Source organism: Equus asinus, chromosome 12 (genome assembly GCF_041296235.1).
Source record: "Equus asinus isolate D_3611 breed Donkey chromosome 12, EquAss-T2T_v2, whole genome shotgun sequence".
NCBI classification, from domain to species: domain Eukaryota; kingdom Metazoa; phylum Chordata; class Mammalia; order Perissodactyla; family Equidae; genus Equus; species Equus asinus.
This window is the reverse complement of record NC_091801.1, coordinates 20,160,346-20,181,253: the sequence shown is the minus strand read 5'-3', so window position 1 is coordinate 20,181,253 and position 20,908 is coordinate 20,160,346. Positions and strand designations below refer to the sequence as shown.

The 20,908-nt window shown below is 39.8% G+C and overlaps 1 protein-coding gene and 1 long non-coding RNA gene across 3 annotated transcripts in view; one reads left to right on the top strand and one right to left on the bottom strand.

Moving 5' to 3' along the window:
• The window catches only part of CYP7B1 (cytochrome P450 family 7 subfamily B member 1), a 174,779-nt gene extending 157,809 nt beyond the window's left edge, over positions 1–16,970 (bottom strand). For both annotated transcript variants that reach the window (XR_011493176.1, XM_014845890.3), the window contains exon 1: positions 16,340–16,970. Coding sequence is in view for 1 of the 2 variants with exons in the window: in XM_014845890.3 (XP_014701376.1) it covers positions 16,340–16,452 (113 nt within the window). In the remaining variant the exon portion in view is untranslated. The remainder of the gene's footprint in view (positions 1–16,339) is intronic.
• Positions 16,953–20,908, top strand: part of LOC106834316 (uncharacterized) — a 192,555-nt gene continuing 188,599 nt past the window's right edge. The window contains exons 1-3 of the long non-coding RNA XR_011493177.1: positions 16,953–17,121; positions 19,622–19,727; positions 20,528–20,623. This is a non-coding gene — a long non-coding RNA (uncharacterized lncRNA). The remainder of the gene's footprint in view (positions 17,122–19,621; positions 19,728–20,527; positions 20,624–20,908) is intronic.

Sequence of the window (20,908 nt, the reverse complement as noted above, 5' to 3'; positions counted from 1 at the left end):
GAGACCTAAAATGAGTAAAATCTGAGTAGTACAATAAGGCGTATCATAGACCACCTGCAGACCCTTTATTGCTTATTGCTGGGGAGTACACAGCCTTGAAGCACACTGCTATTATGACTTTATTCCACGGTCCCCAGGAATGCTGTGGATTTGATTTTCAGTACCTTTCTTTTGGGGTTGAAACATCCCATTCATGGAATAAGTTAGAAAAACTGTGTAGTGGCCACCTTATCTACACCAAAAGACTCCATCCACCTGCAGTGGAGAGAGTTCCATCTCCAAGGCCTCTCTGTATGGTAACGCTAGAGATTAAAATAAGAGGGGAAAATTCTATAAATAAACATGGAGAATTTCAATATAGAAAGAAAACACTGATTTGAACCACTTCCTTTAGAAAAACAGAATTTTCAAAGACTTTACTTTTGGACTCCTTCCCTTAAAAAGTAAAAGCCACTTTAATTTCAAAGTATGTCCTGATTTTACAATTGGGGTATTAGGCAGGGTACTATTACCCACAAATGCATTAGAGTCACAAATGCTGTGGTCAAAAGTCTTTACCCTTCTTTAGTTGACTGGTGATTTCATATGTTCTAGGAATATTTTTATCTTTTGGCATGATGCTCTACACCATATGGTACAACACACTGACAAGCAAAAAGGGTAGAACTAGTTTGAAATATATACACATATATACACACATATATTTATACATTTATATATTCACACACACATACACTGCATGTGTAGTGGAAGAAGTTGCATGTATGCCTGCAAAGAAATAAGGGCAAAGTTACACATTCTGCACACAAAGAATCTGAGATTCTTTGTCCATGTGAAGAAAGTTATTCAAAATCCAAAGCAAGATTAAAACTTCACTATAGACCTGAAAGCATTCAAGAGACATGTTAGGAACCACTACGCTTTGCAACACCGAGTAATATTTGAACTGTCTAACACTTTCTCACACAATATTTAATGCTGCTTCTCTAAGTGCAATAGTAACTTTAGCAATGACACGTGCAACAGCTTGTATAATCCATTTAGGAAGGATTGTTAAAAGGGGAAACACACTAAACTGTCTTTAATTGATTCCCAGAGGGTGAAAATATCCTTCCTCTTTGATTCCAGGTTGCTTCAACACGGTTTTCCTTTTGAAACAGTGATCTTGAATCAAATTTTACAAGTTTTCAGAAAGATTAAGGTGTGACTCTCGGCCTGCTCACTAGAGGCAGGGGCCCATCGAAGAAAACACAGAGGAAAAGCTCCTTGATAATGATTTCTTGGATCTGACACCAAAAGCAAAGGCAACAAAAGCAAAAATAAAAAGCTTCTGCACAGCAAAGGAAACAATCAATAAGATGAAAAAGGAACCTATGGAATGGGAGAAAATATCTGCAAATCATGTATCTGATAAAGCATTAATATACAAAATCTATACGGAACTACTACGACTCAATAGCAAAACACAAATAACCTGATTAAAAAATGGGCAAAGGATAAAAAAGGACAAAATTGTTCCATTCGCATCAACATGGATGGACCTTGAGGGTATTATGTTAAGCGAAATAAGCCAGACAGAGAAAGATGAACTCTATATGACTCCACTTATAGGTGGAAGTTAACATATAGACAAGGAGAACTGATTGGTGGTTACCAGGGAAAAGGAGGGGTGGGGGGAGGGCACAAAGGGTGAAGTGGTGTATCCACAACATGACTAACAATAATGTACAACTGAAATCTCACAAGGTTGTAATCTATCATAATCTTAATAAAAAAAAAAATGGGCAAAGGAACTGCCCACAGACATTTTTTTCAAAGAAGACTTACAAAGGGTCAACAGGTATGTGAAAATGTGCTCAACATCACTAATCGTCAGAGAAATGCAAATCACAACCACAATGAGATGTCACCTCACACCTATTAGGATGGCTATTATCAAAAAACAAAAGATAACAAGTGTTGGCGAGGATGTGTAGAAAAAGGAACCCTTGTGCACTATTGGTGGGAATTTAAATTGGTGCAGCTATATGGAAAACAGTATGGAAATTCCTCAAAAAATTAAAAATGGAACTACTATATGATCTAGCAATCCTACTTCTGGGTATATATCCCCCAAAAATTGAAATCAGGATTCCAAAGAGATGTCTACACTCCCATGTTCTTTGAAGCATTATTCACAATAGCCAAGACATGGAAGCATCCTAAATGTTCATCGACAGACAAATGGATAAAGAAAATGTGGTATACACACACAATGGAATATTATTCAGCCCTACAAAAGAAAGGAAACCCTGCTGTTTGCAAAAACATTGATGAGCCTGGAAGACGTTATGCTAAGTAAAATAAGCCAGACACAGAAGGACATATACTACATGATACCACTTTTATGAAGAATCTAAAATAGTCAAACAAAGAAGAAGAGAGCTGAATGGTCATTAACAGGAGCTTGGGGTGGGGGGAACAGGTATTAGCCAAAGGGTACACAGTTTCAGTTAGATAAGATGACTAAGTCCTAGAGATACTGTACAGCATAGTGCCTACAGTTAATAATATTGTATTGTATACTTAAAAATTTGCTAAGAGGGTAGATATTGTAAGTGTTCTTATCATCCTCATCATCATAAAGAAAAAGGGTGGGAGGAAACTTTTGCAGGTGATGAATATGGTTATGGCACAGACTGTGGTGATGGTTTCACGGACGAATGCTTATCTCCAGCTCATCAAGTTGTATATATTAAATACGCACAACTTTGCGTATGTCAAACAAAAAAGTGAGGGGGGGTGGATAAGAAGCAGGATCCTGCGTCATCTACCCTCTTCTCTCTTTATCTGAACAAAAGGCAGTCTGGGCACACAGTGAACCTCAAATTCTCTGCTGAGCCATTAAGTGAGTGGGAGCAAAAGCCAGTAAATGAGATAAGGAAAAAGAGATATTTTCTCACACTGTCCATCAAATGTGACTTTCACACAATCTAGTGTCAGAGGCAGACAGCAAACTATTATGGCCTGTTCTTTTGAGACTTAACATATTCTTCTTTTAAAATCCAAATGTATATATGCATATCTTAGTTAAATTCCTACTAGAAATTCGTAAAAGTTGATTTCGATCTTAATACTTTCATTTTTAGTAAAGGGTAAGTGCCTATGTCAGAACATTATTTCAAGAAAATTTTAAAAGAATAAGAAAAAACAGTGTTAAGTGGTTGGACTCGAAGTCAAACACTGTGGATTTGAACCCTCACTGCACTACATGCTAGTTGTATGTTTTGGGGAATATTATTTAAAATGAGACTTACTATTTACTTCTATAAAATGAGGAAAGTTATTGAGAGGAAGGATTCAATATAATAATGAATATAAAGTACTTGCCTCTCTGTCTAGTAGAGCACAGGAAGTGCTCAAAAGTGTTGGGTGTCACTATCATAACAAGTCAAAAACAATTCTATAGTACTATGCACCCAATACACAAAATAGATAATAAACTCAACGATACTGGAACAGCCAAACAAGTGGTAACTGTCCATCCTCCAAAGATGTTAATCCCTTCACATCCTGCCCCAAAAGACAGCACCACCAAAATACACTATCATAACTAAGTCCTCAACGGACATCACTGAACAACAAGCCACTTGTCTTCCTGGGATAAAGTGGTTTGGGTGTTCGTAGCTCCGAGGTACAGCTGACACAAAGCAATGCTTTCACCAGGGCAACTTGAATTTTCAAACAGAAAACCTGCTCTCTTTAATCTTTAGGCATAATCATCCTACCTTTATTAGTTTTAAATGCACTAAAGACCAAAATGTGTGTGATCCTATGTGATGAACCAAAACTAAACTCAGCCCTTTCACGAAGGAGCTCTGATCTACTCAACAAAGCACACTGTCCAGTACCTAGGCCTGAAAGTTACCAACATATATTTTTAAACTCTGAATCCTCAGAAGCAAGAATTTTCGGAATTGACTGCACTCCAATTGCTGTGTTTTCGGTTAGGTTTACGCTAAAGAATAATCATTGCACCAATATGTTCTCCATTTATAAATATTCATGATAGGAAAGCACTTGCTTAGGAAAGCTTCACTTTTTAATTAAAGCAGCAGAAAACTTGATATGTATGACATTTGATTTATCATATTTGTATGCAGTTTGTATATTTTGATAACAATATCTACAACTCTAAAATACTCATGTTGGAAATTGGTAACAATTTATCGATTTATCTGGTGATTACTGCACCAAACTGTTCATTCATTAATTCATCCTTCATTCTTATAACAAATATTCAGAGAACCCATGCAGTGCCAGATACTGTGCTAGATGCTAAAACTAAAGTAAAGCTTCTAAAGTTTCTTCTTCACTATTATAAACTGTTTAGGATAAAGTTATGAGGAGAAATGACAACGGATTTAAATCCTGTTACAGTTGCACTTTTATGAAAATCTCTATTAATTTTCGTACTAAGCAATTACAGACTTAATTAATCCTTTCCACTTTCCTATAGACAAAAAATGATCCCATCCCAAATAATTCTGTTGAAAAAAAATGCCAGAGCCATAAAAATGAGCACTTCAGCTATAAAAATGCATGATATAATAGACGTCACCTTCTCTTATTCAGCAAAGCAGCTTTCTGCAATTTTGTCCTTTGCCTTTCACAGAACAGTAACCTGCCATAGTTTCAGTGGGATTTTACTTTGGATGAAGTACAAAAACACTCTCCTACAAGAAGCTCTTAATCCTTCCTCTGGAGCCGATGGCTTTCTCCGCTCTATTATTTTTGGGCAATCAGTGAAGGATAGCATCCCATGCCCCCAGATCCCTCCAAATCCTGGGAGTTGTCCTCAGCTTCCTCCTCCAGGCTGCGGGCGGCAGTAAGGAGGTATGCACCAAGTCTGGGAAACAAGAAATCTCCGGACCAAATCACATCTGGGTCGCACTGCCTACAGCCTATGTATTATTTTCAAAAAGATTAAATTCGTGGAGTTACTAGTACACAACAAATATTCAAAACTTACTGTTGAATTCACGGGTAACAGAGATGTTGACGAATAGCCCATGATAATCTGTTAAATTTGTGACCAAAAGTTCTCAAATTATTATGTATTAGCATGGTGCCAAAGGCACTGAGTATTTAGAAATGTTTACTTTCTATCCCGCTCTTCATGTGCAACTAGCAAAGCCATCCAAGTCCCAGACTTTCCCATTCGGAATCTTCTTGCGAGAGGCAGTATAGTTTAATGGAAAGAACATGGGGGACATGGCTATTTTGTTAATTTTCTATGGCCACTGTAATAAATCACCATAAATTTGTCGCTTAAAAAATACAAATTTATTATTTTATGGTTCTAAGGCTAGAAGTCCAAAAGGGTTCTCCCTGGGCTAAAATCAAGGTATCAGCAGGGCTAGATTCCTTTCTGGAGGCGCAAGAGGGGAATCTATTTCCTAGTCATTCCAGTTTCAACAGGCTCCCATATTCTTTGGTTTTGGATTCCTTTATCCATCTCCCAAACCAGCAGTGGTCGGTGGACCTCCTCTCCTGCCTCCCTCTTTCAGTGTTAATTTGTGATTACATTGGGCCCACCTGAAAAGTTCAGGATACTCCCCCATTTTAAGGCTAGCTGATTAGCAACCTTCAATCCATCTGCAACCTTAATCCCCCTTTGCTAAGAAACCTAACACATTCATAGGTTCTGGGGTTAAGGTGTGAGCAACTTTGGGGCTGAGGGGCTTTATTCTGTCTACCACAGCTCTAAGGGACCTGGAATCAATACCCAGCTCTACTCCTGAGTAGCTCTGCAGCCTCAGGCAAATTAGATCATGTGAGTCTCCTTCTGAAAAATAGCTTAATAACACTTATCTCATGAACTGCAGTGAAGACTGAATGAGATAACACATGCAAAACATCTAAGCACAGAGCCTGGTATAAAGTAGGACCTCGACGTTGTTCATTTCCATCTTCCCTTACCTTCCTCTCAAAAGCCAACATTCTAGTGCAGTGGAGCTGGATTTTGGATCCAGGTCCACCTGGCTCCCTGGTCATGTTGTCTCCCTTCCACTACATGGCTTTCTACAAGAAGGCCGCATTGTTGGGAAGCACTGAGCCATGGCTGACTTTACATACATAAACGGTCGGCACTCCAAGATTTTATTCTGATAGAGAGAAGAGATATATGCTGATACAGCATATATTCTGAATTCATTTCTCTTATGCAAATGGATTTCTTATTTAAAGAAATAGTCAGGACTTATCAGCAAAATGTGATTATAGCATTGAGCAATCCTCAATGTTGACCCTACTAGCAGTTCTGAACTCCCCACGACCCACTAAATGGTCACTTTGAACGGCACACAAAACAAACAGCAAAGTATTTGTTTTTCAAAGCTCACATACTCCTAATTATACAACAGGAATATTCTCTATCTTCAGGACCGTTTTTCTTTTAAGTTACAAAATAAAACAGTGAAGCAAACCTGAAATCTGTTCAAATGGTAACATGACCAATCCAGACTCTACAGCTTAATAAGGCTAAGTGTAGCACCAAGTAGTAACCGCTTAGACCTCTAATAAAGAGCCGCAAATGTGTCTGGAGATCTCGCTATCACCTCCTATGTGACAATACAAAAATCCACCTTAAATTCTGCATGCTCTTGAGCAGAAAATGACTTTCCTTCCAGCTGCTCATATCCTTTTCTTATATTTTGCTACAAGAGGAAGAAACAAGAAAAATGATGGCGACCCAGTTCTCATTCTCTTGGCAGTTGTAACAATGTGAGGGATTTAGAGCACCAAGGGTCTTGTTTGGGAGTAATCAAGTAATTAGAAACAGGAAATAATTGACTTATGTGATACAGTGATGTCAACCAATCAACATTTCAAAACACTTGCTATCTACATATTGACCTTGACATCTTACAACTCAAAAAAATTACTGAATTTTTACTTGGACTAAAATTTATCTTAACAGAATTTGAATCTTACTTCTCACCAATTACAGAATTTTGGGGGTGTTGGGATATGTATGTTGGGGGACAGGGATAAAAGAGGGAAGGAAACCCATCCCACATTTCGGCCCCCAAACAGCAATTAGGAGAAGAGGTCTCTGGGAAGTACCAGGGAAACTTAATGGTGTAAGCCAACTGTCTTCTAAGCGACTTCTCACTTTTCAAAATTTGTTCACATTTCTCATGCCCCCTGCTTCCCATATCTATCTTGTGTGATAGCTGTTTTTCCATTGTCTAGTTAAGGAAGATGACGCAGACAGGTCAGTCAGACTGGTGAGTCACACAGAGTGCGTGGACCCTTTCAATCTCCTGCTAAGGAAGGAAATTCTTTCTGAGATAGTATAGAAATGTCATCTGGTGAGGAGTCCTCTTTGGGGCTCAATCTTTGAGGTGTTTTTCTAGTTGAAGATTTCTTTCACCCAGTGCAAATTCAGCTGTGTTCTCAGAATCTAGTGTTCTCCACCAGTATTCGCCCTGCTGATACCTTGATATTAGCCCAGTAGGACTCTGACCTCCAGAACTGTAAGAGAATAAGTCTGTGTTGTTTTATGTCACTAAATTTGTAGCAATTTGCTATAGCAGCAAGAGGAAAGTAACACAGATTTTGGCACCTGGAAGTGGCATATTGCTGTAACAAATACCTAAAAATGCAGAAGTGGCTTTGGAATTGGGCAATGGGCAGAGAACTTTGAGAAGGTTGATAGAAAAACTCGAGATTGCCTTGAACAGATGGTGAGTAAAAATATGGATGTTAACTCCCCTAGTGAGGACTCAGAAGGAAGTGAGAAGCATGGTAAAGAACATATATATCACGGTAAAGAATACGTACATCATCATAAATAGACTGTGAGTACAAATATTAACATTAAAGGCACTGCTGGTGAGGGCTCAGAGGAAATGAGGAACATGTTATTGGAAAATGGAGAAGGATTCTTGTCATATAGTTGCAGAAAGCTTAGCTACACTGTGTCTTGCAGTTATGTGGAAAGCAAAATTTTAAACTATAAGCTTGACTATTTAGCTGAGGAGATTTCTAAGCAAAGTGTTGCAGAGGAAGCCAAGTTTTTTCTTGCTGCTCATAGTAAAATGTGAGAGGAAAGATATAGATGAAAGAAGAACTGTGAAGTGCAAAAAACCAGGAACTGATGATTTAGGAAATTCTCAGCCCATTCCTACTGCAAAGACACTAAAACCAGAAGATTCACTGTCAGAAAAGAGTGCTCTGGAGAGAAAGGCAAGGATGTAGCTGGACAGTTTTTGCTAGTGTCTAGAAGGAATCAAAAGGTTGGAGCATTCAGTCATATATACTCATTCATATATACAGAGTATTAGGTAGCCATTGAAAATACTAGGCATGTGACTCATGTTTCACTTCAGCATCTCAAAAGAAGCCAGGAATATAAATGGGATTATCCAAAAAATATCTGTGGAGAAGCCTCTCGTCAAAGGGAGTGAATCCCTGCTACATACATAGGAGACCCACAAGGTTCTTGTGAATTTTTGTTCCAGAACGGATCATACCCAGATTCCCACATCTGATTTAGATGATTAAAATGATGAGATTTGGGACTTTTGTGCTGATGAGTTTTAGATGAGATTTTAGACTCTGAGTTGACGCTGTAATGGGTTGAGATTTTTGTGGATGTTGGGATAAGGTGAATATATTTTGCATAAAATGGACATAAAACTTTGGAGGTCAGAGGGAGTATAGAAGAATAACGTCCTTCAAAAATGTCCAAGTCTTAATCCCCAAAACCTGTGAATATGTTAACTTACATAGCAAAAGGCATTTTGTAGATGTCACTAAATTAAAGACCTTGAGATGGGAAGATTATTCTAGGTTATCTTGGTGGGTTCAATATAATCACAAGGTCCTTGTGAGAAAGAGGAAGGAGTGTCAGAGTATGGAAAAGAGATTTGAATTCTGGTGGCATCTAGAAGATAGAAGAGGCAAGGAAATGGGTTCCTCCTTGATCCACCAAAAGGAATGCAGCCCTGCCAACACCTTGATTGAGGCTAGTAAAGTCCATTTCAGACTTCTGATGTCCCCAACTGTAAGATTAAAAAATCTGAGTGGCCAGCCCAGTGGCACAGCAGTTAAGTTCACCCATTCTGCTTCAGCTGCCCGGGGTTTGCCGGTTCAGATCCCAAGTACGGACATGGCACTGCTTGGCAAGCCATGCTGTGGCAGGTCTCCCACATATAAAGTGGAGGAAGAAGGGCACAGATGTTAGCTCAGGGTTAGTCTTCCTCAGCAAAAAAAGAAAAAAGAAAAAAAAAAAAGGAGGAGGATTGGCTGCAGATGTTAGCTCAGGACTAATCTTCCTCCAAAATAAAAAATCTGTATTATCGCCCCCTCCTCATCATATTTCCTGTAAACACTTTCTCCTGTTCTTTATAAACGCTTTAATTCTAAGTGTCCCCTTTAAGAAACATATTATTTAGTGCCACGTTTTATTTCATTTATTTAGAAGAATTTAACCATTTTGTATTGTTTTGGTAGGACTAACTTTCGTCATTTTTTCCTGGGATGGGAAGGTAGGGAAAGAATAATAGAGACATGTTTGTTTTCAAGTCTGCCTTGCTACACAGACTCTGCTTTTACATGTTGTCGTCTACAATAATTTGGAAAGTAGGTGTCTATATTTAATTCTAAGTCAACAGTGATTTTTAAAAAAACGTATGCATCTAATTATTGGACAAAAACATGTATCATATTATTAATGACTTGCTGGAAATGAACTAGGTTTCCTAGCACCACTTAAATCCTATCTTCTAAGTTTGAATCCTACTACTATTACCAACCCAGAATGCTCGTTCTTCCAAAGGAAACAAAGATTAAAAACATTTTAAAAGAAATTTTCAAAGTTTTATTTTAAATGTATCATTCTTTTTGTATTATAAAAGAAATACATATTTATTGATAGCAATTTAAAAATACATATAAGCATAAAAAAGAAAATAAAAATTATCCAAGAAAAATCCATCACCTAGATATAACCATGGTTAAAAGTCTGAGTTTGGGTTCCAGAAATGGCGAAGTAGCTTGAATTAACCTAACATTTTCACAGATAACAAAATATAAAATAAACAAAAAACGATTTAAATTCACTGAAGAACAAGCAAAAGAAGGCAGATACTGGAGGGGAGTCAATCCTTACTGAACAGACCCATAATGAGTTAGGGCCATGGCAAACAGCATTTCTCCTGAGCGCACTCCATGTCTGCATGGTGCAGACAGCTGGAATTCAGGCAAACAGCTACCATAATACTGATTGAGGTATCTGAGTTTGGGGCTACTGCAGTGGCTGGAAAGCAAGGAGAGAAATCTAGAAAAAATATGCATGTAAACACCCCTCAAATTCTTGGCCAATCCTGGAAGTGTGCATCTGCAGGGGAGATTTCAAAGAGCCCGGTGGAAGGAATCAGCTGGAAGATTAAAGGAACAGAGCAGAGATTTCAGCGGCTGCTCACAGCTGGGGAGACAAGCGTTTACAGTTTGAATCTTATCAAAGAGAAGCTAGGTAAATATCTGGAGCTTTCCATAGATCTATCTTTATAAAGGATAAAACTAAGCTTCCACAAGTTCAAGATAATCAGCCAGAAATGCGTCTGCACACTAAAACCAAACTCAACACTCTTCAGGGAAGACAACAAAATACAGAATCTAGAAAGACAGTGCTTATAACCAACAGATAGGCCACGTCAAATATGGGTGAAGATGTGGAGCAAATGGGACTCTCATACAGTACTGGCGGAAGTGTAAAAACTGGTACAGTTACTTTGGAAAAGTGACAATTTTCCAAAATGGTTGTGGTAGAAAAGTCTTCACTCTATGACCCATCAACCTTCTCCTAGGTTTTAGGTTTTAATCCAAGAAAACGATACTGTCTTTGAAAAAAGTCTTATAAAGGAATGTTTACATCAGCTTTATTCATAATAGTCCCAAATTGAAAATAACTAAATGTCCACTAACAGAAAAAATGACCAAATTGTGATATACATACACTCACACAAAATAAATGTAATGTGCATTCCATATTACATATATGAATATATATAGACCACAATTTATACATGTAAAATATAAACTACTCCACCATGAAATAGAATGAATTACTGATACATGCAACAACATGAGGGAATCTCAAAATCTTTATGTTAAGAGAAAGAAGCCATACAGAAAAGTAAAAACTAAAATTCCATTTACACCAAGTTCAAGAAGAAACAAAACTAAGTCAGATCAGGGGTGGGGACTGATTAGAAAGAGGTGGGAGAAAACTTTCTAGGGCAATGAAAATATGCCATATCTTGCTTGGGATGACAGTTACATGGGTATATACATTTAGGAAAACTAATCAAATTGTACCCCTAAAGTCTGCACATTTCATTGTATATAAATTTTACCCTCAAAATATATGAGGCATATCCTTACAGCCCGTTATACTTTTAAGAAAGATAAAAGCAGCCCCTGACATCGAGGACCTTGTTTGACACTCACTGCTAGGACACTGTGTTCTTTTGTTGAATATAAACAATTGCACAAACATTAACATCACACAAAGTCACTCCGTGACCATTATGGATAAAGACAAAAACAAGATCAATTTGTAATCATTTCTAAGTATGCAGTCAAAATCATGAACACTGTCCAAGTCAATAAAACCACCAAACAGCTCCCAAATCTTGCTAATTAATGTTAATTAAAGACTAATGTGCCTGTTGCTTATTTACCAATTATAGCTTTAACTTCAATCCATTCCTCCTGCCATATAGATGAAATTTATTAAGCTGTCATAGAAAAGTCCCTGTTTTCTCACAATCTCTTACCAACAGGGCAAAACCTCGCTTCCTTGAACCCCACCCAAAATCATATAACATAAGTCCAAATCCTACAAATAGGTCCTCTCTAACACTTTTATTGAGAAGTAATGGTGTGTGTTCTTTCTCAATGCAATAAGCAATAACTCAACTTGTTCAACTATAGGTGAGTTCCTAGTGCCCTTTGGCTGGAGGCCACTGACACCCTGTACATGAACATATCCTGTTTTATAATTATTTTCATTTAACATATCTTGAATATGGCTTTCCATGTCTTCACACATTTTACATTATATTTCATGGCTACATAATTTTCTATTATTTGAATACGCTAGAATTTCTTTAACTAAACCAATATTTTTTGGAAATCTAGTTTTTTTCTAATGTTTCATTATTATAAGCAGCCCTAATGAGCACTGTTGTGGTAAAATCTTTAAGGGCCTTCATGATTATTTCACTAGGAGAAATTCTTTTAAGCAAAATTACTGGAATTATTGGCTCAAGGGATATGAAACATAATACTAAATTACACTCTTGTCTGAATATGAAATCTTAGAAAGTATTGTAGGACAGCATGTCAACCGACTTCAAACAGGCTCTCATTCCCACTAACTCTCTGCATAGCTCTTATCAATTCTACATCTTGTCAACTCTAATGGTCATTCCCTTGTCCTCAACTAGCTAGACTTCTCAGAAGCATTTGACACAGATAAGTCCCCCTACTTGTTGAAATATGTCCCTATCTAGGTTCCAGGACCCTATCCATATGCACTTGGTTTTCTTCCCCTGTAATTGGCTTCCACTTCTCAGTCTCCTTTGCTGGTTCCTCTTCCTCTGCCAGATTCTTCAATAAGGAAAGGGCCCAGGCCCTCTGCTTCTCCATCAAACTCTCTCACCAGGTGATCTTATCTATGCAGGTGACTTTACATGTCATTTCCATATTGTGACTTTCATAATTATATATCTTGCCTGAACTTCTCCCCCGAACATCAGAAACACATACCTCACTACCTACCTAAGATGCCTTCAAACAAAATTACTGATCTCCTCAATTCCCCCAAACCTTCCTTATCTCAGGAAATCATATCACTATCCACCCAGATGATTAGACAAAAAAACAAAAAACAAGGGGTGGGGGGGACCCCTAAACTTTGTTGTTGATTTTTCTCTCCCTCATACATCATGTTCAATCTATTAGTGAGTCTTGTTGACTCTCCAAAAATATATGCCGACTCTAACCATTTCCCATCAACTTTACAGTGACAACCCTAGGCCAAGCCACTGCAATCTCTCCTGAGGACTACAGCACTGGCTTCTGTGGTTGACAGTCTCACCCATCATATCCAACAAGGAAAAACACAATTTCACAAAAGGAAATCAAAGTGCTGTAGTCAAGAGGTGGAATGGGATGACGGCTGGCCAATCGCAACAAATGACCTCTGAGCTGGATTTTACCATTTTTTTAAAATTTTACCAATTTTGTAAGTAACATTTAAATGTCTACCTTGGAACATCCAGCATTCCTATAATATGCTATATTATAAACTTTTCAGACAATTTTTCAAAGGATGGAATTGGAATGAGAATAAAAATACAACATATGTATGTGTAAAATCCTTTTAAAATAAATTAGTGATGATGGAAAACTGGTGAATTTTTTTTATCATGTTAGAGAGTAGAAGGGCTTTCTAAGCAAGAGGTATATACACAAACTCTTAAACAAATAATAATAACAATAGTAAAAATAACTGCAGCAGGTATAAAAGAGTGTGACAATTCCTATTATATGAGAGCTATTAATGATCAAGAAGCTAGCCCTGGTGTTCTAGCAGTTAAGATATGGCACTCTCACCACCAGGGCCAGGGTTTACTTCCCGGTCAGGGAACCACACCACTATCTATGGGTTGTCATACTGTGGTGGCTGCGTGTGGCTATGATGCTGAAAGCTATGCCAGCAGGATTTCAAAGACCACCAGGGTTACCCATAGCGGACAGCTTTCAGAGGAGCTTCCAGACTAAGACAGACTAGGAAGAAGGACCTGGCCACCCACTGCAGAAAAAATTGGTCATGAAAACCCTATGAATAGTAGTGGAGCACTGTCTGATATAGCACATGAAGGTGAGAAGATGGTGCAAAAAAAGACTGAGCAGGGTTCCGCTCTGCTGTACACAGGGTGGGTAGGAGTCAGAATCCACTCCACGGCACTAACAACAAAATGATCAAAAAACAAATAGTTAATGATCATTTATTATTAATGCCCTAGCAACACAGAGACAATTATCTCCTTTAAAGATACCCAAATTCCCTCAAAAGCAAATAAGTAGAAATTGAGATAACAATGAAGTTTATTTTCTTTATGTATCGGATTGGCGAAATTAAAATAATTTATACCAGTATTGACAGGACATGGGGAAATTGATACTTACATAGACCATTAGGAGTAACATAAATTGGGACTTACGACTATTTTGGCAATATGTATTAAAGTGTAAAGAAGACACATACATTTTAACAACAACTCCACGATCCTACATAAATGTTTCCACAAAAGCCCAAAGATATCCATGTATGTGTGTGCATTTGTGTGTGTGAGTGTGGTGTATCTCTGTACAATCATTACAAATAATGATTTCAATAACTTGACATAGAAAGGTGTCTAAAATGTAAACTAGAGGAAGAAAGTTGCAACACAGAACATATTTTCCTACATTTCCACTCACATATATTCAAACATATTAGTTTAAGCATAAACAAATCTGTATGAATATATAAGGAACTCTCAACTATAGTTTCCCCTGTTAGTGGTAGTATCATAAAGAGCATTTTCCTAGAGCCTTAGAGTGAAATGTCCAAACATAAGAAACAGAAAAAACAAAGAACATGACCATCTTTGTACTGGGACAAATGAAGCTATCTTTCATACACTGAAATGAAGTCCAATCAAACGTCTTTAGAATTCAATGCCCTGTAGATTTGCAGCATTAAATAGTCTTCTTGTTTGGAAGGAATTGGCAATTGATGGCATGAACACCTCAGCAAAATATTTCTAGTGGTAGAGAGAAAGATAAGCCTTGTCTCAGAGTGCTGGGAGAGAAGGCTGACCTTGCCCCTTTGCCTTCCCAAATGTCCCCGAAGTTCCACATTCTCACCCCAATGATCACCATCAATGATCCAGAATGCCTCAGTCAGCTTGCCCCGCTCCTGCCCTGCGTGTAACATAGGAGTAGAACAAACAACCTTCTTATCTACCACCTCTCTTTAAAGGCATACCTAGAAGAACATCTTAACTGGCTTTGGCTGACACTGTAGATAAACAGGAAGATGGAACCTACATAGGATCAAATAACACTGAAGTTAACGCTCTTAAATCCTCATTTTGGGCTCTAAAGCAAGAGCACAGCCACTGGAAAAGGCAACCTGGGAGAGGGCATGGCACATTCCAGGAAGATCACTGAAAACTCACATGGGAAAAAAAGCAAAAACTCTCAGAGTATTCATCCCATGGGCATTCTAGAAATGCCCACAGGTATTCGAATGCAGTACAATGGTGCCATTTTCCCAAAACTATTAAGAAACAACCTATATCACACACACATCTGTATGTATATACTCATATATACATAAACATATATATGTGTGTGTATATATACCAACACATACACCCTTGTGTGCATGAGTGTATGTGATATCTAATCACAGACTAGCAATTACCACTCAATAAAATTTACCTACTTGTTTTTCAAAAACTCTGAAGAGTCTGGTAGTATGAAAAAACCACCCAGTAAGAAAGGGAAAATAAGAGTATTTCAAAGTAAATGCTTTTATTTTGAACTCTCTGTTCCTACTTCCACTTTTCAAATCAGATAAAGAAAGTGACACACTTCTGGGGTTTGTTGTTGTTATTGTCATTTTGTTTTGTTCTAATAAAAATAGAGCAAATGCATAAAATACACATTATAAACTCATTTAGTACTCACAAAAATCCCATGAGAGACTATTATTTCCTTTGCCCAGATGAGGTACAATGAGGTAAACTGAGGCACAGAGAGGCATCCAGAGTTACTGTTCATACCATACATTGGCATTTTCCTGAAAAACTTCACTTTTACCTGAATGAAATGTAAGAAAATTCCCCTCCTGAAATGCTCTATGAATTCTAGGCCATAAGCATCAACTCACTGTATCAAGGCACCAAAATATGCCTGTTTGGAATCCACGTGTGTTGCACCACGTATAATGCAAACCTAGGGCTTATTACAACTCGTAGTAGAGCAGCAAATCGAATTCGGTCCAACGCTTGAATATGTATGCGTACGTAGTAGGAAGACGCAGAGAAGCCTTTGTCAGTACACACGATCCCAAAAGACGCCGGTGCTCCACAGCAAGCTTCCACTATCTGCGCTTAAAACCATGGGGGGGACTCCCTCGGCCGTCTGGGTCGCGCGCGGTCCGCAGGGCCCAGGGCGCATGCGTGGCCCGGTCCGCTGCGCCTCGCGGCGAGACGGCGGGGGTGCTTACCTGGTGCGCTGGGCGCGCAGACACAGGACCAGGAGCAGCAGGGCCACGGCCAGAGCCAGGCCCGGGAGGCAGAGGAGCTGCGGCAGCCACGGCTCCAGCCAGAGGCGGCCCATGCCCGCGGACACGTCTTCTGCCGGCCGGTTCGCGCGCCGCCGCGGTGGGTAGCCCCGGGTCTCTCTCTTGGCGGCTTCTCTCGGCTGCGATCCCCCGGTCCGGGCCGAGTGGCCGACTGCGGGTGGCGCTGGCGGGAATGTCACCGCGGCCCCTGAGGCTGAGACTCAAAGTTCCTGGACTCCCCTCCCCCAGCCCACCCACGCGCACCGCCCCGCTCCGCGACCGCCTCCGGCCCGGGTGCTTCTGGAAAACGGCGCCCTGGCTCCTCGGGGCAGGAAGAAGGGCCAAAGAAGGGGGAGGGGAGCTTTCCCGAGAGCGAGCCTCCGAAGGCCTGCAGGAGGGGATTTCTGTTCTGAGTGGGACGCGAGTCGCCTAACCGGGGCCCCTCGGGAGGAGGGACCCTGGCTGCCCCTGAACAGGGTCGGGATGTGCCCGCTGCGCCCTGCTCCGGCGGGACCAGGAGAGCCGGGCGGGCGGCGGGTACCTGCGGAGTGCGCTGCGCCGCCGTGTTCGCCCTGCACAGCCAGTTTGCGCACACGCTTTTATTGAAAGCCTACTGTATGCAAAGCCTCGTCCCAGAGGCCAGGAATACAGAGCCCGGGGTCGTGACACTCCAGAAGCCCTGATGAGACACACAATCCAGGAAGAAGGCAGACAGATGAAACAAGGTATTGCAAAACAACGCAAAGGGCCGTAGAAGTGGCACAAGCCCCACAGGTTGTCCTTAGAACAAATAAGGGAGAAACGTAAAATATCTTTTCCTGAGTGATCACCGTTCACCAGGAGCTTCACACATGATTTTTGATTCTCCACACTAAACTTGTGATATAATTTTAAGCAGTATTTTAGAGAACATGTAATGAGACTTAATTTACCTTAGTTGCTCAGATGAGTCTTGAACAAAGGAATTAAGTGTTGAAGCAAAAGGAAATCTTACTGTTAATACAGTGTAAGAAAAAGTAACTGATAACCATTCTAACCAAGGCTATTCCAAGACCCCTGTGTTCTTTCCTTTACGCAAACGTTTATTTCCATAGTTCTCTGTACTACTACAATAGCTTCAGAACTGGGCTCCATATCTCTGACCCTTAACCTTTCCAGCCCATCCTCCCCATTACCACCTCCCATCTACACAGATCTATCCTGCTTTTACGCTGTTCAGATGGTTGCTTTTGTGGTAAAGCCATAAATCTTCCACCTGCCATAAGAAGCCTTCCACAATTTGTGTCCAATGTACAACTGCCATGGGTAGAACAGGTCTGTATACACTACAGCTTGAGCCACTGTGTCCTTCACAATCAACCCTTTCACACCTTTGTTTAATGATATTCCCTCTGCCTGAAAATTTTCCTCTCTCCCCTAAATACTGAAATTCTACCTACCTCTCAAGGCCCAGCTCAAATCCCACTTCCTTCTAGAAATTATCCCTAGCTCTTTTTCTGTAATTAACCTCTCCCTTCTCCATACTTTTAACACTGTCTCTACTTTTCACCCTGTCACGTTTTCCCACTATATCTAACTATATCTGAGTTATTTCTAAGTCTGTCTTTCCTGCCAGAGAAGGTGGGAACCATCCCTTAGACAACCCTGTCTGCAGCCACTCTCTACTCCTCACCCCCAGATCTCCCACCCTGGAGTTGACATAATGTAGTTGGAAGTACTTTGCATGTGCCTGGCTCAGTCGGTGCTCCATCACTGAATTACTACTGCCTTGCTGTCCTTGGCCTTAAAGCTGTGAATGGCTCAGCTAGCACTGAAACCGTAATGTTTACGAGTATCTTCATCTTTGAATTTTATTCCAGGGTCTTTCTACTGCCCCTCTCTCCTCCTGTTGTAGACTCAATTTTCTGGAAGACCCAAAAGGGCACACTGAGCCCACAGCTACTCTGTCTCCTCCAAGGGAAAGCAGACTGGCTTCCATCACTGCTCAGCCAGCAGAGCTGGTTTACAGGATGGTTTCCATGTCCTGCATTTCTGTAACCGCTGCAGAAAGCCCCTCTCACTAATTTTCACAAGGCGCTTCAACTTTTATACTTGTATTTTCCATTTGATCTTGTGGATGACTCTTCCGTTAGAAAATATAGGTAAAATATTAAGCATTAATTTATTGAACATTTACTGTTTGCCAGGCACCATGCTAAACATTTTATTTAATGACATTAATAACAACAAACGCCTGCAATTAATCTAAGAAAGTGGAAGGAGGAAGACTACTCTGTCACCTACTAGATTTGGTTAGCAACTGTGTCATATTCTTATGCTATCTGTATGGTACCTTCCTTACAACACCTTGTGGTATACATTTAATGAATGTTGAATGTGTGTTTCTCTTGTGTTTTCCATTTCTGTTCAAAGGGACCTTCATTCCATAAACGACCTGGTTGAAATAAAATCCAAAAACATCTTTTATTCCTCTTTTCCTTTTGTAACCCACTATCGGCCTCATTATGTTCAATCCAATTCAATTTATTTACCTCCAAACATGCCTTTATTTCCATCACTTCTCTGACAGAGATGACTAGTTGACCGTCCATATCTACTTCCTGCTTCCTCCTCTGTAACAGTCCTCAGTTTTTAACGGAGCATGTGGCTGTCCTATAAAGACTACTTTCCCAGCCTTCCTTGTAGTTAGATGTGACCATGTGACTAAATTCTCACCTGTAGGCTAAGTATAAGGTATTACTTCAGGAAAGGACCCTTCACGGGAATGGACAGGCCCTCTGCCTCCTTCCTCTTTTTTGCTCATTTAGAATGTGGATACCGTGCTTAGAACTTAAGCAGCCATGTTAGCATATATAAGTATGTCCCAAATATTGCATTCCATATTATTTGTTGTTTATATGAAATTCTAATTTAACTGAAGATCCTAAATTTTTATTTGCCAAATCTGGAAACTCTGGCTTAATTCCAACACAAGAGTTCGTAAGGCCTACAGGCAAGACAACTGTAAAATTCTAGCTGCCCAACAGCCCCCTTCAGAAACCAGCCACAAATCGTCCCTTCGAATCAATTACCAGTGTTAGTGTGTTGAGTACTTTGGCCACACTAATTAGACTGACGTCAACAGTCAGATCTAAAGGAGTTATGGGGTGGCCCTTAGACTTTGAAGTATCTAGAACAGTAAGTGTGTTCAGTATAGTTAGCAACTGACCTCATTATTTTTTTCAGAAAATATTGATTGTGAGGCAAATGGAGAGAGAGAAATACAAGCAAAAACAGAAGTGAAAGAAGAGGAAGTAAAGGGAGAGGGTGATCATACACTTGAGTCTCTAAAGTAAGAACTATGAAAATCCAGATGACGGGCCCAAAGCCTCCCCTAGCAGCCCAGGTGACCCTCATCTGCCAGGTTGTTGGAGCCATCAGCCTCTTTCCAATCTATGGTTAGGACTTGAATTCTGGCTCTGCTTCCCTCTCTTTTTATTCTAAAGAGGCTGTTTGGAAGTCACCAGAACTTGAATAATGACTATTTCCCCTTCCTTTTTCCATCTGTGTCCAAATTCTCCTGCCCTGACTTTGAAAATACTAACACAGTAGATTGAGACCTCCAAGTCCACCTACTTAGTCAATAACTTTTGACGAGTTCAAAGTATGTCCATGGCACTGGACCGTGAATGAGATGGCCCTTCCTTCAAAGAGCTGGGACTAAGAGGGCTTTCAAAAGGTTGACATTGGAAAGGAGAAAGAAAAGAGGCTAGTCTACATGAGATTGTGGAGTGATGATGAGGGGACTTAAGGACGTACACCCATATGGCTTCAATCTTGTGAGCTCCTGGGAAGCAAATAATGTGCTGGGAAAAGGGTCAATTATAGGGTTCAGTTGTTGGGAAACATTTGAAAGTACAACTGTGGGAAACATCAAAGTGGAATTCCACACAACATTTTATCCCGTTTGGGGAATGTCTTACAGTCAGATTTGAGTACTCAAGCCTGACGGATTCTACCAACTTTTGGCATAAGATATAGATTGGGTTTTGAGTCATAGCTACCACTAAAAAGAAAGACTGCAGCTGCCTTTCTCCCCTTCCTCATGAGCTTTGTCTTAACTACCTTTGATTTCCTATTCCCTTCTGTTAGAATTAAGACCACCTCTGGGTAAAACTGTGAAGCAGAGGAAGGGAAGAAGACGGAAGAAGAAAGGAACATGGACGGAGAAGTCCTGCTATGCACTAGGTACTGCTTCATGTTTTACATACTTTTTTTTCATGTAATCTTCAAAACCAATCTTTGATGCAGGTATTATTATTTCCTTTTACATAAAATAAAAACGAGACTCAAAGAGTTTCAGGGCCCCTGTGATAATTCAGCTCCTACATTACACTGAGAAGTCACCCCTCCTTTCACTGTACCATCTTGCTATCCTTAGAGTTTTCTTTCACTAACCCTTTACTATATCTCTTCAATCATTCTTGCCTCCATTTTTATGGATCCTGTTTCTACCATGAGCTGCCCATCACC